The sequence below is a fragment of the Vanessa cardui genome, chromosome 19, assembly GCF_905220365.1.
Source record: "Vanessa cardui chromosome 19, ilVanCard2.1, whole genome shotgun sequence".
Lineage (NCBI taxonomy): Eukaryota > Metazoa > Arthropoda > Insecta > Lepidoptera > Nymphalidae > Vanessa > Vanessa cardui.
This window is the reverse complement of record NC_061141.1, coordinates 10,731,578-10,747,468: the sequence shown is the minus strand read 5'-3', so window position 1 is coordinate 10,747,468 and position 15,891 is coordinate 10,731,578. Positions and strand designations below refer to the sequence as shown.

Sequence of the window (15,891 nt, the reverse complement as noted above, 5' to 3'; positions counted from 1 at the left end):
TCTAATGTAATGTTAACTAATAAATAATTTATTATTCATTTAACTTATAAATAGTCAAGTTTGTATTAACTGACAAGTTTAACATTTATTTTTTACATCTGTCGGAAATGTTAAATGTACAGTATGACTACAAAAAATATGGATTTTGTAGCAATCGTAATGTTTGTTTATAACAAGGAAGCTTAAAAAACGCAAAGCAACGTTTTGATTGCAAACGAACCGTATGAACACTCGTGATTTCGCGCGCTAACTCAACTGTGACATTTACTTTCGATGAATGTCTGTATTTCCTTTTCCGCAGTTTGTATTTAATCAATGTGAGATCATAAATTGGGATATGATTAGAACTACTTACGAGTCTAAATTATGTAGAGTAAGTTACGCGTCCAAACATTTTTCTAACCCGCTTTTGTTTGAATTGAATGCGATCGCGCGACTTTCATCTGATGGAAATTGAAGGCTTGTGCCATAGAACCTTCGGTGGAAAAAAATAATTACAACACTTTCCAGAATTTACCAATCCTTTTTCCACCTGTTAAAACTTTTTTTTTTAATCATTCTTATATTATTTAAAATATTTTACAGCTTAGGAACTATTGTCACTAAAATTATTTTGAACCTATTATATATATAAAAAAAAAAACAGTTTTATAATATGTTTCAATAAAATGAATCAACTTTACTTTTATTACTACTACTACATTTTCTAATTATTATAACATTAACATTATATGTTAAATATTTACATTATATATTTACAAATTGATTACTATACATATATATCTAATAATTAATATTGTTTAGCCTAGTTGTGGATTATTTATTTTTTTTATAAATGGAATTGATTTGTAGGCATATAAATGGGTTACCACTGTCCAAATATATTGGCATGGTAGTTCTTTTTCTTCTTTCATTATGTCACCTGTTCCTGTATTTAAATTGGCAACTTTTAAACCAAAACCTCATTAGTGGTAGAATTTATAAGTAGATGATACCTACCTGGACAGGCTTGTAAACGGTAAAATTATAACAAATCATTTTAAAAATTATAACTATATTATTTGTAATAGCATAAATATTTTTTTAATATCTTTACATAAGTATAGACAAACAAAAGTGACTCAATATATATCTATAAAGAGTATGACAACTTAAAAACATTTAGATTATTTCACTTTCACAAACTGCCACTCCAACTCATAAATGCCAACAGATGTTTGATTTTTTTCATCATAATCAACCCATTCTTTTTCTGTTAAATCAACATCATCAAATTTTTTACCTGAAATCATAAGCATATTGATATTTAAACTTCTTTTCAATAATATATATTTAATTTATAGGTACTATATATTTTGATTAAGGCATCTCTATTGTAATGTAAATAAGATTTATTATTATGCCTTATGTACCATCATTTTCAGCCTCTGCAAGCCAGCCCGACTTAGGTTCAAAATCCACAGGCTCCACTCCTCTGCAGTCAAATGTTACAATGGACTTGAATTTACCTACATCATTACTTGTGAACACTCCTAGAAAAAGAATAAACGCATTATGGCTCAAAAAAAAAGTTACGATAGACGAAGGTGTTAATAACAATATTAAACTGTTCTTTTTTGAGTACCATTACTTCCTTCAATGACATCAATACTGTTTTCCCTCGAGCACAATTTACATTTTATAAGCAAGTTTGTTTCTGATCTGTTGTGTTTCTGGGGAACTTTATCGGCTTCGGTAAGATCGTGGAACTTGTCGGACACTTCACCGCAGTTGCCGCACTTCAACTTTAGAAACCACTGATAGTGCGGATGGTTTGTATACACTTTTTCTATACATTCTAAGGTCGCTCTTATTTGAAGCGATATTTTCACCATATTGTATTTAATTCTGTCTTGATATCAACGAAAATATTTATTTTGATCACCTTCCGTCTCTAGTAAATTCTACAATCTAGTTAGAAAATGTGACAATGACAGTGACAAACCACAACGTTGAACAAACGCAAAGTGTGACCATCGTGAAAACAGTAAATCTCAAATTATAACTTATCACTAAAAATTACAATCATATTTCGTTTCGTACTTAAACTACTGTATATTAGTAAACCCTGAGATACCATTACCTTTGTTTCGATTAAAATTACTTATAAAAATATTGCCTAAGCTCGTGAGATTTCATTCACCAGAAAAACAGTGAACAGTGAACGGCGAACGCAGTCAATGCGTCCGTGTCCGTCAACGAACTGCTCGAAACCTTGAAACTGACTGAGCAGTGTGAGCACTGATTTCTGCAGTCAACATATATATCCCATTGCACACAAATCAAACCCGATCTATAAGATCGGCCTTTTTTTCCGAGCCGGACCTATCTTGACCGAAAGTCGTAATCGATTAACTGCTCAATAAAATTTTATTTATGTCGGACTGCAGAGAAGAAGATTGTCATTAAACAAAATCATTATTTTGAATAATTATTGTATTATATGACATTTTACTGTTGGCATCTCAATAGATCTACGTCTTCAGAGAAGATCAGTCAGAGTGATGTGAATAAGTTATCTATAGATTATAGCTAAAAGTGCAGACAAAGAAATCGGTTATATTTTTATGATTTAAAATAAATTGCTTTAAGGAGGGATCTTGGTATACATATATATTTAATTTAAAAAAAACCATATATGTTAATTTTGAAATACTTTTATTGTTTATTATTTTTTGAGTACGCATGTATTATTATTGTTGAATAAATATTATCAATTTATAGCAATTATCACTTGATAAGTTATGATTTTTTTGATTTGCATCCGACAAATTTTTATTGAAGTAAGATAATTTGGCGGTGTTTACTTATAATCAATTTTATAAAAATCTAATTAATTATTTGCACTACTTGCGAGCTGTTTACGTAATAAAACATCGACGTCATACGTTCGATGTTTTAACCAAGCTCATAGAAGGCTCATTAATGGAAAAATATCCCAGTATGTTTCCGATCTCGCACTATTTAATAGTTCCTTCATTCCCATGACAGCTGCAACGAAACATTTGCACAAATGTTCACGACGTGTAGGCGCCGGCTTTACGGACACGGCTTTGGGTTTAGCTTCGTAGGGGAACTACCCTAATTGCGTTTCCTTGTGGATCTGTATGCAGAGTGAGACCCATTTCTTGCAAGACTTCATTATCGACGGGACCTTGGAGAGTCAGCTTCGATATAACTTCCTGTAATTAGAATAATAACATAAATGATATATTTATTACAATTTGCGCAGTTCAAGATTTAGACTTAAAAGTCATTTGTCTAACAAGCATTTGTTGGCTATTGTAACTTGTCGGACAAGCACAGAGTAAGCTTATTGCATACTAGCTGTGCCCGCGACCTTGTACGCCTTTGAATATAACAAAAAAAAATATATTATTCTGGCCTAAGTAGTAATTTAGGAGTTGGGAGGGAGTACCCTAATATATCAGTTATCTGCCAGTGGAAGTCCCTTAAAATCGGTCCAGCTGTTCCAGAGATTAGTCAACTTAGTAGTCTTAGTACGTATATCAAACATAAAAACGATTAATCAATAACAACAATTATTCAATAAGCTTTTGGTTACTTGCATCAAAAGCTTATTGAATAATTACACTTAGGTATCAAATTTATATTAATTTTAAGCTTGGAGATCCTCATCCCAACTTATCCATAACAGATTTTAACTGTTGTCATCTCTTTAAGATATCTCATACTAATACTTTTTCTCCTGCTACGTTGCGCTAATGCGTAATGTTATATAGTTATTTCAATTTCTAGACAGAAACTTGAATTATTACTGTTCTAACCAAGAATTTGAGCACAAATCCTCATCAAGAGCTTTATAAACTAGATAAATAATCAACGAGCTTATGGCTTAAGGTTCCAAGCTCTGAAGCTAAAAGGCCAAAGCATTACTGACAATAGCTATGTTACATAATGTTTTAAGCTACATAGATTTATTTTCGTACCTGATTTTCCGGACAATTCTCGCAAAGGCAACGGACGGCAAATATAACCCACTGCATTATTACTGTTACCTTATAAGGAATTAACTGACAATACTTTTTAAATGAAGAAAAAAAAAATGATTTTTTCTACAATCGCTTACTACCTTTTACTTCTGTACATTTCTGCTTTGTTCAATTGGCTCATGTGACTTCCGTCGCATTAATTTTTTATATTATAAACGTACATATGTATTTATTTAATATGGAAATGATATAGGCGTCGTAGGAATAATAACCAATAATGGTCCACCAACATTGATAGCTTAGATGTTATGTCCCTTGTGCCTGTTATTACAATGGCTTACTCACCCTTTAAACCGGAACACACAAATACCAAATATTGCTCTTTGTTGGTAAATCTGATTAGTGAGTGATACCTTACCAGACCGACTCACACAAAGCCCTACCACAAATATATTAATAATTGTTTTTTTATTAAAAACTATCATTTTTATTATTTTCCATACCATTAGGTTTAATATAAATTGATTATTAAAAAGGATACAAGGATTGCGAGCATCAATATTGCAGCAGTCGAGTAATACAGGGATCACTTCTAATTCCCTCATCTGTGAATAATAAATAAAGTATTACATTAATATTAATTTAATATATGATCACAATGCGTAAAATAATTCATACTGGAATGGAACCTTGTAAAAGGAAATTAAATATTATATAGACAATTATTGTGTTACGTAAAAGTAACAGCCTGTAAACTTCCCACAACTGGGCTAAGACCTCCTCTCCTATTAAGGAGACGGTTTGGAACATATTCCACCACGCTGTTCCAATGCGGGTTGGTGGAATCCACATGTGGCATAAATTCTATGAAATTAAACACATGAAGGTTTCCTCACGATGTTTTCCTTCATCGCCGAGCAATTGAATTATACACACAAATTAAGCACATATATATAGTGGTACTTGTTTGGGTTTGAACCCGAAATCATCAGTTGCACTGTTTATACCTGCTATATAACACTATCTCTTACAGCTGTGGGTTGGCTGGAAGAAATTTCTTTTAGAAATAAGACCGCCATTGTGAAAAATAATTTAATGTGTAAAATTACTATGTAAAATTTCTCAGTGCAATAAAGAGTATTATATAAAATGCAGGCGTTCTAACCACTGGGCCATCTCAGCTCTGTGTTAAGTTGCATTAGTAGTAAAGTACTGAACGATAATCCGATTTGGCTTGACATTATAGCAGATTATGGACTACATGAGTAAGAGTGTTCGTAAATTGTTTGTGTGTTAGATCGCTCGGATTAATTACTATGATTGACTTTACATCTTTTCAACCGACTTCAAAAAGGAGGTTATCAATTCGTCTGTATTTTTTTTTATGTTTGTTACCTCATAAATTTTCACTGGGTGAACCGATTTGAACTTTATACAAATCGTACGATTCATACGATTATACAAATTAACGACTCCAAATATAACAATAACTATAACTACGTTATATAATCGTAAATCGTCTTTAAGTAGTCTAATATTTTTCATTTCATCTTACTTAGGAGGAGTCTAAAAAATATGTTGAATACGCAATTATTTTTATTTAATTGTTTTAAAATAGTGTTTTGTTTGAAGTCGGTTTTTCTTTTTGTTAAAATTTTTCTTTATTAAGTGGTTAGAACGCGTGCATCTTAACCGATGATTGCGGGTTCAAAGGCAAGCACCGCTGAATATTTATGTACTCAATTTGTGTTTATAATTAATCTCGTGCGCGTGCAAATTCATAGAAATTCGGTCACATTTGTATTTCACCAACCAACATTGGAATGTGTTCCAAAAAACTCCTTCTCCTCCAAGGAAGAGGAAGCTTTAGTCCAGCAGTGGGAAATTTACAGGCTGTTGTTGTAAAAATGTAATCACTAAAAACCAATTAAATTATTTAATTGGTTTTTGCGGACACTACCAGTGAGAGCGATTCGTGAATGTCTCGATTCCAAAAGGTTTCAGTTTCATATTACGTATAATCCTTGTTGTTTTTTATATTCCATTGATTTTTTAAGTATGGGGGAAGAGTTCATTGACCTCAGCGAATAGTTTATTTTATGATACATAAAGGATTTATGAGATAGAGTACACATTTTAGAGAGATATATATTTATATATATTGATTATTTCATATATTAACCTATTGCGAATGATATTTATCAAGACCTCGTTATCATATATTGCACCCTTCTTACCTGTCGTTTATTCTCCTGGTTCTTCCAGCACAGATTGGCGAGAGTGCGCACAAGGGACGCCTTGAACCCGAACGCTACGTGATGTTCAACCGTCTCTACAATTGTCACTGACTTCTTCGGAGTAGTCATGTCGATTGCTCCCAATCTATTATACATATATAAAACCTCTTTTTAGTACACCATCGAACTTAGACATAATATGACGTAAGATGACGTATCTTAAAGGTAGTGGATCTCTTCCAGACAACCTTAACATAGAGGTAAGAAAGAGAAAAAAAGGTTTTATATTAAAGACAGTTATATTAATTCGATATACAGTGTAATTGGTAACTCGACGTATATCCGTAAAGAGGTAAGAGGAAAAAAAATCTAAAAAGAGTTGAAAAAAATTCATTTTCCGTCTGGCATTTTTAAATTTGGATCGATAATTATTGTTTAAATATTGACAATTATCCAGTGTTTAATCGTTTTTATAAAACAAAAGAAAAAAATAGATTTTAACTGTTACTTTTTTTTAAATAAATTTTTGAAGTTGCATTTTTGACAAATTTTGAAAAAAAGCTAAAAAACGTGATAACTCAAAAATGGGTGACTTTTGGATTATGCATATGGGGGTTAAAATTATTGCAAATAGTCACCCCTATCACCTCTTAACGGATAAACGTCGAGTTACCAATAACCCTGTATAATTTATAGAAGCCTATGATGCAACATGTTGATTATCAATAAATTGGATTTAAATAGAAGCACCGCTGAGTTTGTTGGTAGAATTCGTCGTGTTTATTGCTGAAGGACATCGTAAGAAAACCTGCACGTAAATGCCTATCAGTTACGATGGCTAATGTTAATAGTTAGTTTTTTTTATGGTATAGGTTGGCGGACGAGCATATGGGCCACCTGATGGTAAGTGGTCACCATCGCCATAGACAATGACGCTGTAAGATATATTAACCATTCCTTACATCGTCAATGTGCCACCAACCTTGGGAACTAAGATTTTATGTCCCTTGTGCCTGTAGTAACACTGGCTCACTCACCCTTCAAACCGGAACACAACAATACTGAGTACTGTTATTTGGCGGTAGAATAACTGATGAGTGGGTGGTACCTACCCAGACGGGCTTGCACAAAGCCCTATCACCAAGAAAATTTTAATATTTATATTCATAAAAACTTGAATATTTACTTGAAAACTTGAACATTGTGTAATATTGTTATATTAATTATTAGTGTCTGAATAAAAAAGGAAAATTCAGTTATTGTTTTTGGACATACCTTGTCTTTTGGGCTTCAGGCGAATCAATTTTAACAAACGGTATTTTGGGTGCGCTATCGTCAGCTATTTTAACTTCTTTCGTCAGCTCTGCTTTCTTCTCAGCGTTGCTGTTATCAACGCGAGTTTTTTCTGAAGATATCCCGAGAATCTTTTGCAGCTGTTCGCTGAGATCGAAATCTGTTGACAAGTTCTGACTCTTCTTGACCTCTTTGGGTGTGTCCGGGGATTGTTTCTGAGACTCCGACTCCAGTTGATTCTCAGATAACGGCGGCGATATTTCACTCGGTGACGCTTTGATTTCTTTACTATCTGACTTGGGCATGTGTATCTCCGTTGGCGGATCATTCGGCGAACTGTCCTGGGATTCCGTCTGACTGGACTCCTGCAAGTCTAGTCTGGGTTGCAGACCTACTGGGATGACCTCAGCTATGGTGTTCATGCTAGCTGTAGGTGATTGTGCGTCTATAATTAGTGGTGGTTCATTGTCATCACCAATGTCAATTTTATGTTCGAGGCTTATCCTTCTTATTGGTAGTTGAATACGGTCATCAGTCTTTGGCACTGAACTGCTTCTCTTAAACGCTACTTTCGTAAGGTCATTGTCGATTCTGACATTCGAACTTCCCTCAGAACCGCTCCTTGTGCTTTTATCGGTTATGTCGAATTTCATCGCCTGTAAGTTCTCTAAAGCGTTTATGGTGTCGAATTTGTCAATGAACGGTGGATTGTCATTGCATTCGAAATATTGTTCACTACTTTCCGATTCAGTGCATTCGGATGTCGTTTCATTGCAGGAAAGCATGTTATCGGCTGAGTCATTTTTACACAGAGGATCTAAAATAATAAGACATTTTTTTTTTTTTGATGAATAAACTTGAACCACCATATACATGCATATTTAGTACATTGTTTAATCTACTTTTTGTATATACATATTTAAAAAGTGAAAGAGTTAAATAAATATTTCAAATTAATACAATACAGATAAAAAATAAAACCCTTACTTTCATGTGGCTCATTAACAGCGGGCATGTTCTCATCATTGACTAGCTGCTTGCCGGTGGCTGCGTACAGCTTATTAATGGACGAGAAGAAATTATTACTCTCCTTACCCAGTTTATGTATAGCTCGTAGTAAGACTAAAAATTAAAATTCTTAAATATACTGACAGTATTACAACTACAGAAACAAATTTCATATTAAATAATTTTGTTACAGCAATTTGAGTTACAAAACAGTTACAAAAGTAAAGTTAGACGTACACTACTCTCGCAGAGAATGATGGAACTTATTTTGCAATGTAGGTATATTTATGTACTCAGACTAGGAAACAATGGTTGATGGAGCATATTTTGCTTTAGATTATAGTAAAGGAACAAAAACAATGACAACACTCATATTAATAAAACTTTATCGCACACCATTTGTATTTGCTTATATTGTTTTATGCTATAATGTTCCAAGTACTCCATCTTCCTTTTATTTTATAATTTAAGATAGTGTATTATATAACTGCGTGAGAGGACACTTCACTAAACTTTTGAATTTGGATAGACTTATACAACAAACATATATACTCACAGGCACAGTTTATAAATAAGGAAGTATCACTCTGCAAACAATCCATGTAAGTGTCCATACTCGAAGCTGTCGCTATAATCTCCAGCAAAAAGACAACCTCTTGTGGCTCGATAGAATTAACATACTTGTCCACTGTTTTCAAAATACAATCGGACTTGCTCTTAAACTCATGTGCCATAAACTTAACAAAGTTCCCGGATACATTTATATCTTGTGATTCAGTTGACATTAAAATGTTATAAGCCAAGTTTAAAACGAGCATTCGACACTCTGGATCTAATTTTGAATATAGTTTCTCTATGTAGTTATTCTCAACACCAATCAGATATTCTATGATCAAATGTGGGTATTCTGTATTACCATTAATGTACATGTAGCCCAGTGAATTTAAAAGTGCAATATCATCGGGTAATACATTTGGTTGACCCAGTAATATATTGTAAACTATCATAGCTCCCGCTGAAGCAATTTTTTCATTTTGTCCGACCAAACAATTGAGAATTATAGCATCAAATTTAGTCCAGATTATTATTTGATTGAATGGATTGTTCACTACGAGATTGCCTAATGTTTGAATGAGGACAGTCATACATGACTCATATTTCTTCTGCAGCTCTTCATTTATGAAATCAACGCTCGGATGTTGATACTCTGTGGCAAGAATTAACATGGAGTCAAGAATGGAGAGTTCTTTTGAAATGTATGTTTGCATTTTAGTACCGGCCGCTGCGCAAGAACGCACCAGACGCAGACATTGCTCGGCTACAGCAAGAGTACTCCGATTATACGAAGCTTGTTCAACATCTAGTCGCATTATGTGAAGAACTTCTGCAATAAGTCGCAGCGTATATTCTGAAGCTTTTTTCCTATGAAAAGAAAAGTAGGAATGAGGACAAGGAATATATTCAATGATTTTTAAGTATAAAAATTAAAAACATGCTTACGGTCGTAATCTTCCGGTTTCTGCGTCTCGGGAGAGTTGCGCTTCTGCGCGCAGCATTTCTTCCACCGCATCCCATTCACCGGTTTCTAGTTGAAAATTAATAAGTTTGGCATCTAAAAGTATTTCTTCAGCAAACCATACACTTTTATCTCTGGACATTTTTATTGAAAATATGTATGAATTTTCGATTTTGTGCACTCTGCATGAATGTTGATAATTTTTGGATACGTCAAAGTCCATGTCAAATTGACTGCTGCCCTCACGAGTTCTCACTGTCCGAGTCGGTAGGTATCTCAATGTGACATAGGTAAATTGCTGCCAACATATCTAATTATCAAGGGATGAAAAATATTATGAACATTATGATAAATAAATATTTTAACAAAAAAAAAATTGAGAAATCTTATATCCCTAAGAAATTATGTCATTTAATAAAAAGGCAAGAATACAAGTATTTTTTTCTTTTTTGTTTTATATAAATAATTGAACAATATAGAGCTTCATATAAATATGTATAATTTGAAGACACTCTTTACCAGTAATTATTCAACTGTAAGTGAGCTGTAAAATCTTTAATAATATAATATTAACATTTATGATTTAACAACTGTTTTCATTCTTTTTATCCGCCGTTTCGTCCGCCATTTGTGTGTATTTTTCCATGGTTTGGTATTATATATGGGTATATATAATACCAAACCATGGAAAAATACACACAAATTAATTAAAAATAGTTATTTAAAATATTCAATATTTTTTTTATTTTACCAGTAAATTGGTAACAACGTAAATTAGTATATTTGTAACAAAAATAAAATATTAGTTTTATGAATTTTAGGCTGAGATGATAATCTAGATTGAATTGAAAGAATATTAGTGCAGCTTATATTAGTTAACAGTTGGCTGAAAGTCAAAAAATATATACATGTGTAAAAGATCTTTTTTAAGTTATTGATACTGGAATGGTTTCTTGTTGTTTATCAGTTAAAAATAATTAAAGCTTAGTAGCCCATATTCAATTTAGTATTTTTTATTGCCGCTATATGGCAACATAATGTGATAGTTGCTTACTCCCGCCCCCACTTCACCTGTCGTACTCGAATCGTCTCGTTCGCCCGTTCGGTGATCGGTCGAAGTTCGAACGAATGAAATAAAACGAGCAAGCGGCGAGAATGGCATTTGTGCGTGAAATTGTGTTAGTTTTTATGTGAACAAGTGCATTTTTCTCAAAATAAAAATTTCAGCCGGTAACCCTTCAAGTACCTGTTTATTTTAATTGAGTTTACAGTGCTACTATAATAATGTGTTGTTTTAAATAAAGCGTTACTGTCTTAAAAAATGAAGTGACTGGTTCGGGGTGGTATCCTGGTTTTGTTTCGTGCCGTGCAATAATGGAGCTTCCCGCTAACGTTGGAATTTAAAACATCTGGTGAGTCATCAACGTTTTCGAGATGCAATCAATTCTCACCCAAAGTCAGTTGCACATATCAAGATTTTAAAACGGACAAATATTATCATAAATAATTCGTCAAAAATAACTAATCTCGCGTTACAGTTTTGTGGCGCTATTTTCGAATTTATTGTTTTTTTTAACGTCGTTTCCTAAATTACACATTTCGTTAGACACAAACACATGACTTTTATTCTTTTAAAATAAATTTTTGGCACCCTTCCAAGGTTTAACGTATTTGGATTGTGTCGTTTCAAGTTGTAACAGGTTGCTGTATTTCATCACGAATGTATACAATATGTAGAAAGTACCGATTTAATTGTAAAACTGATGAATTTTGTAACATAAACATAGATCTTGGGTAATTTTTACGACCATAAACCAGAACCATGCCTATTTCCAAGTACACTTAAAATTACACTGTGAAGACTTAACTGTGCAATAATTGTACTGGAATAATTGCTGTTGCTTTATGAATTTAAAGACATTTATTAAATATATTATTCTTGTGATAAAATCGAAAGTAAAAGTATAACATTGGTAATTCCCTTAAATAATTAATAACCTCAGTTAAATATAAGGTAGTTTTCATAAGCCTCAATAAAATAGCCCTTTACTAAATATACTTTTACTGCTAATCATTAGACATTTTCAATATACATACATACTTTTATATATAACAAAAGTTATTCGGTGTGAATAATAACATAACTCTAATTTCTTACTTTGCTTAAAAGTATAAAGTGTATTTTTCAAGTCTAGATTACTATTACTCATAGGTTCTGTTATGTTACCAATAGCTTGTGGTTTTACCTTTCTAGAAATATATGACATGATACTATGCCATACACAAGTTAGCTTTGAATGAAACATAAATACATTATTAAAAACAAATAATGTTTAGTCCTCAACATATTAAATTATAAAGATTAGGTTTGGAATATGTGTAAAAAGAATAATAATCTCAGCTCATAAAAATAGTTAAAGTTATAGAAAATATATTATCAAACAAATAAATGAATAATATTTATTTGTCTGATTTTATCTTAATTCATTTAATATGCATTTAACTCATCACTAATTTATATTTAACTTAATATCGGTTATACTAAGTATTATCTTGAAATTACCATGTAAAATGTTGAATAGAAATTCCAATTAAACCATATCTAATAATATAACAAAAATAAAAATTTTAATAGTAAAAACACTTCATTAGTTTGTTATATATCATCTGTTGTTCTTAATTGTTATTAAATTTTGTTTGAACTTAAATTGGTAATAAATATATTTACTAATGATGAAACAAATAATAAATGTATTAAGATACATATATTATTTGTTTCATCATTCAACATACAGTTATAAGAATAATATTCTCTACCTAAAATAATCTAAACAAACTCATTATGCTATTTATATAGGTATATTCTCATATGTCATATTATTTATAGCTAGTTTTCTAGTCTTATCTATTCTTATTATTATTAATAATTATTTTGTATTTTTGTTAATTTCTTGCGATGTGTCTGCATTTCATTGACAATGATTTTGTTTTTGGTGTACATATTAATGTCTTAAATAAAAGAAATAATTTTTTTAATGTTTATATGACTTGGTAAAATGAAATGGGCCACCTGATAGTAAGTTTCCACCACTGACCACAGACTTTTTTACTGTAAGGAATATTAATAATTTCTAATATAATTTATGTACCACCAACATTGAGAAGTAAGAATTTATCTCACTTGAGCCTGTAGTTACACTGGCTCACCATTCAATGAGATGGGTGGGTGGTATTTAGCCAGACAGATCTGCTCATGCCCACACCTGCCTATACCAAGTGTCATATAAAACCTAATTAATGTTTGAAAGTGATAATTATAATGTAGTTACACACTAACACTACAAAACCATTTTTGATTCTGTATTAACTCTATTTTAATATTATAAATATGAAAGTAACTCTATCTCTCTGTCTATCAGACCGATGAACCAAATTTGATGAAATTTAGTGTCGAAATCCAAGAACTTTTTTGCAACAATAACACCCTAAAATGCGAGCAAAGCCAGAGGCAACTACTAGTACAATAAAAATTATCATTGATAACAACTCAACCATACAATCCTTAGCTCTGTAGACCATGTAAAGTATATAAGAATTTTTTCATGGAACAAATGCATTGTTATGAAAACTCAACGGCCACACAATAGTTGCTATGATGCAAATCAAAATCTAGCTTACAATACTCTGAAGAGCAGATCTCTTCAAGTTTTTTTTTATGTATTATGATTGTAAAAAGCGTTTATGATGTATTTGTTTTGTTTGTTATTATATTGTTTTACATAAATATGCTTTTTGTTTTGGAATTTACTAGATCTGTCTCGTTAGGTTTGTAAATATTTTGTTCTTTACACTGAGAGGAGGATGTCTCATAATTAGTTATTTTTATTGGATAGTAATAACAGTACTACAATTTTATTTAATAGGAGTAACATTTGCGATAAATGTCAGCCCTATGACCAATAACAATTCCTTCCTTAATTCTCAATTAATTATCAAGTATTTTATGGTATGTCTTTTCTATGTAGATACACCAGCTCCTATAGTTTTTTAGTTGACCAAAAATGTATATGTAATAACCCACCAATCCAAAAAATCATTCTGTCCAGTTCAATTAATGGGTAATTTGACTGGCCAGTAGAGTTCAAGTTAATTCTTAAACAGAAATGTCTAATTGTAACCATTTTTATGATTTTTATTTTCTTTATTTCAGTTTCCGAACGGTATGGATGAGGGTCTACTAAATGATCTTCTGGAGTGCTCGGTGTGCTTGGAGCGGCTTGACACGTCCTCCCGAGTTCTGCCCTGTCAGCATACCTTCTGTTTAAAATGTCTAAAGGTATTTAAACAAGTATTATTATTATTAAATGTAGCATTTAAGTGTTATGAAAAAACCATTATATTTTTCTAGGCTAAATGATAGGTACTTTACTCTAATTAATGTTTTTATGACTTATATACTGAAAAAATGGTTGTCTTATGATGTAATCTGTATTGTGATGTTTTATTACAATCAGCTGATTCGCCGTGGTCACGTTCATTCATCTCGTTATTCTCGTAAATTATTCGTATACAGCAATCTACATGTAACAGAGCCTAGTGACCTTATGTAATGTGATCTAGTGTACTTAAAAGTAAACTACCTACGTATCTATTCACATATGTTTCCATGCAGGAAGTCTGGGATACTGGGATAGACTATATCCGTTGCTAGGAAATATTGCGTACAGTCAAGTTCACGTATATATGTCTATAATATAATATATGTATTGTCGGTGATAATAACTGTAATAAAATAAATATAAATTAATATGAATCGTTACTCTTAATATAATTGTATTTTTTTTTTAAATAAACATTCATTATACATATATATTGTTTCACGACGAAATAGTTTTCCACATTCGATTACATTAGTAGCAACTTATCGTTTCCGCAAACATTTCATTTTCAAATATAAACTTTTTTACATGTATATGTATAATAGTATGGTAGTAGTAGGGTATTGATTTAAAATTGTGAACGTTGCTCCATTTTTGAAATCTCGTGTAGAAGTATAGTTGACTTGTTACGGAATATTAAAACAATTCTCCACTCCTCTCAAATTAGACATTAACAATCGCTACCGGTGGTACAGACGATGAAAAAATTGTAATCATTAACATACATGCGATATAATAGATTGTGTTATATATATGTTAGTTAATCGTGTACTATATTGTTGATAACACGTATGACGTTTTAATTGATCAATATAATTTGTGTTACTTTTTTGTTAATGGTATAGGTTGGCGGAAGAGCACATAGGCCACCTGATGGTAAGTGGTCACCATCACCCATAGACTATTTCTTACATCGTCAATGTGCCACCAACCTTGGGAACTAAGATGTTATGTCCTTTGTGCCTGTAGTTACACTGGCTTACTCAGACCGGAACACAACAATACTGAGTACTGATATTTCGCGGTAGAATAACTGATGAGTTGGTGGTACCTACCCAGACGGGCTTGCACAAAGCCCTACCACCAAGGCATAAAGCCCTACCACATTTTTTTTATATAATAATATTATTGTCTGTTATTGAGTGCGGTGTCGGTCAAGTCGCAAGCTTTTAACGCCATTGGTTTCGAAGTTCTGAGTTGTTCTGTAGAGATATTTTCAGTAGTAGCACGGAATATTAAAATTGCCCTTGTTTTCAATCCCGTGACTCGCAAAGTAAATTAGGCTGTAAGTCCTGCGTCCAAACTATTTATTCGTGTCGGTTTAGCCGTTGATTGTGAGAGTGGGAGGATTATTAGGGCCTTTAGTTAGGGTACTCATTTGTGTAAGTCCTGCGCTGGTTAGTTTC

At 32.1% G+C, this 15,891-nt stretch overlaps 3 protein-coding genes across 4 annotated transcripts in view; 1 reads left to right on the top strand and 2 right to left on the bottom strand.

The window, feature by feature from the left end:
* Nucleotides 1-1,022: 1,022 nt before the first annotated feature.
* On the bottom strand, nt 1,023-1,974 carry LOC124537992 (UPF0587 protein CG4646). The gene is made up of 3 exons (XM_047114994.1): nt 1,625-1,974; nt 1,413-1,532; nt 1,023-1,282 (listed from the first exon to the last, which is right to left on the bottom strand). Exons 1-3 carry the CDS (start codon nt 1,872-1,874, stop codon nt 1,167-1,169), a joined length of 486 nt encoding a protein of 161 aa, XP_046970950.1. The 5' UTR covers nt 1,875-1,974; the 3' UTR covers nt 1,023-1,166.
* A 718-nt stretch (nt 1,975-2,692) lies between these two features.
* On the bottom strand, nt 2,693-10,311 carry LOC124537850. Its single transcript, XM_047114796.1, has 8 exons — nt 10,031-10,311; nt 9,087-9,952; nt 8,510-8,644; nt 7,505-8,339; nt 6,230-6,374; nt 4,534-4,597; nt 3,990-4,051; nt 2,693-3,221 (listed from the first exon to the last, which is right to left on the bottom strand). Exons 1-8 carry the CDS (start codon nt 10,267-10,269, stop codon nt 3,099-3,101), a joined length of 2,469 nt encoding a protein of 822 aa, XP_046970752.1. The 5' UTR covers nt 10,270-10,311; the 3' UTR covers nt 2,693-3,098.
* An 812-nt stretch (nt 10,312-11,123) lies between these two features.
* Nucleotides 11,124-15,891, top strand: part of LOC124537832 (E3 ubiquitin-protein ligase SH3RF1) — a 38,361-nt gene continuing 33,593 nt past the window's right edge. For both annotated transcript variants that reach the window (XM_047114758.1, XM_047114757.1), the window contains exons 1-2: nt 11,124-11,458; nt 14,257-14,382. In XM_047114758.1, coding sequence (XP_046970714.1) covers nt 14,269-14,382 — 114 coding nt within the window. In that variant the 5' untranslated portion in view covers nt 11,124-11,458; nt 14,257-14,268. The remainder of the gene's footprint in view (nt 11,459-14,256; nt 14,383-15,891) is intronic.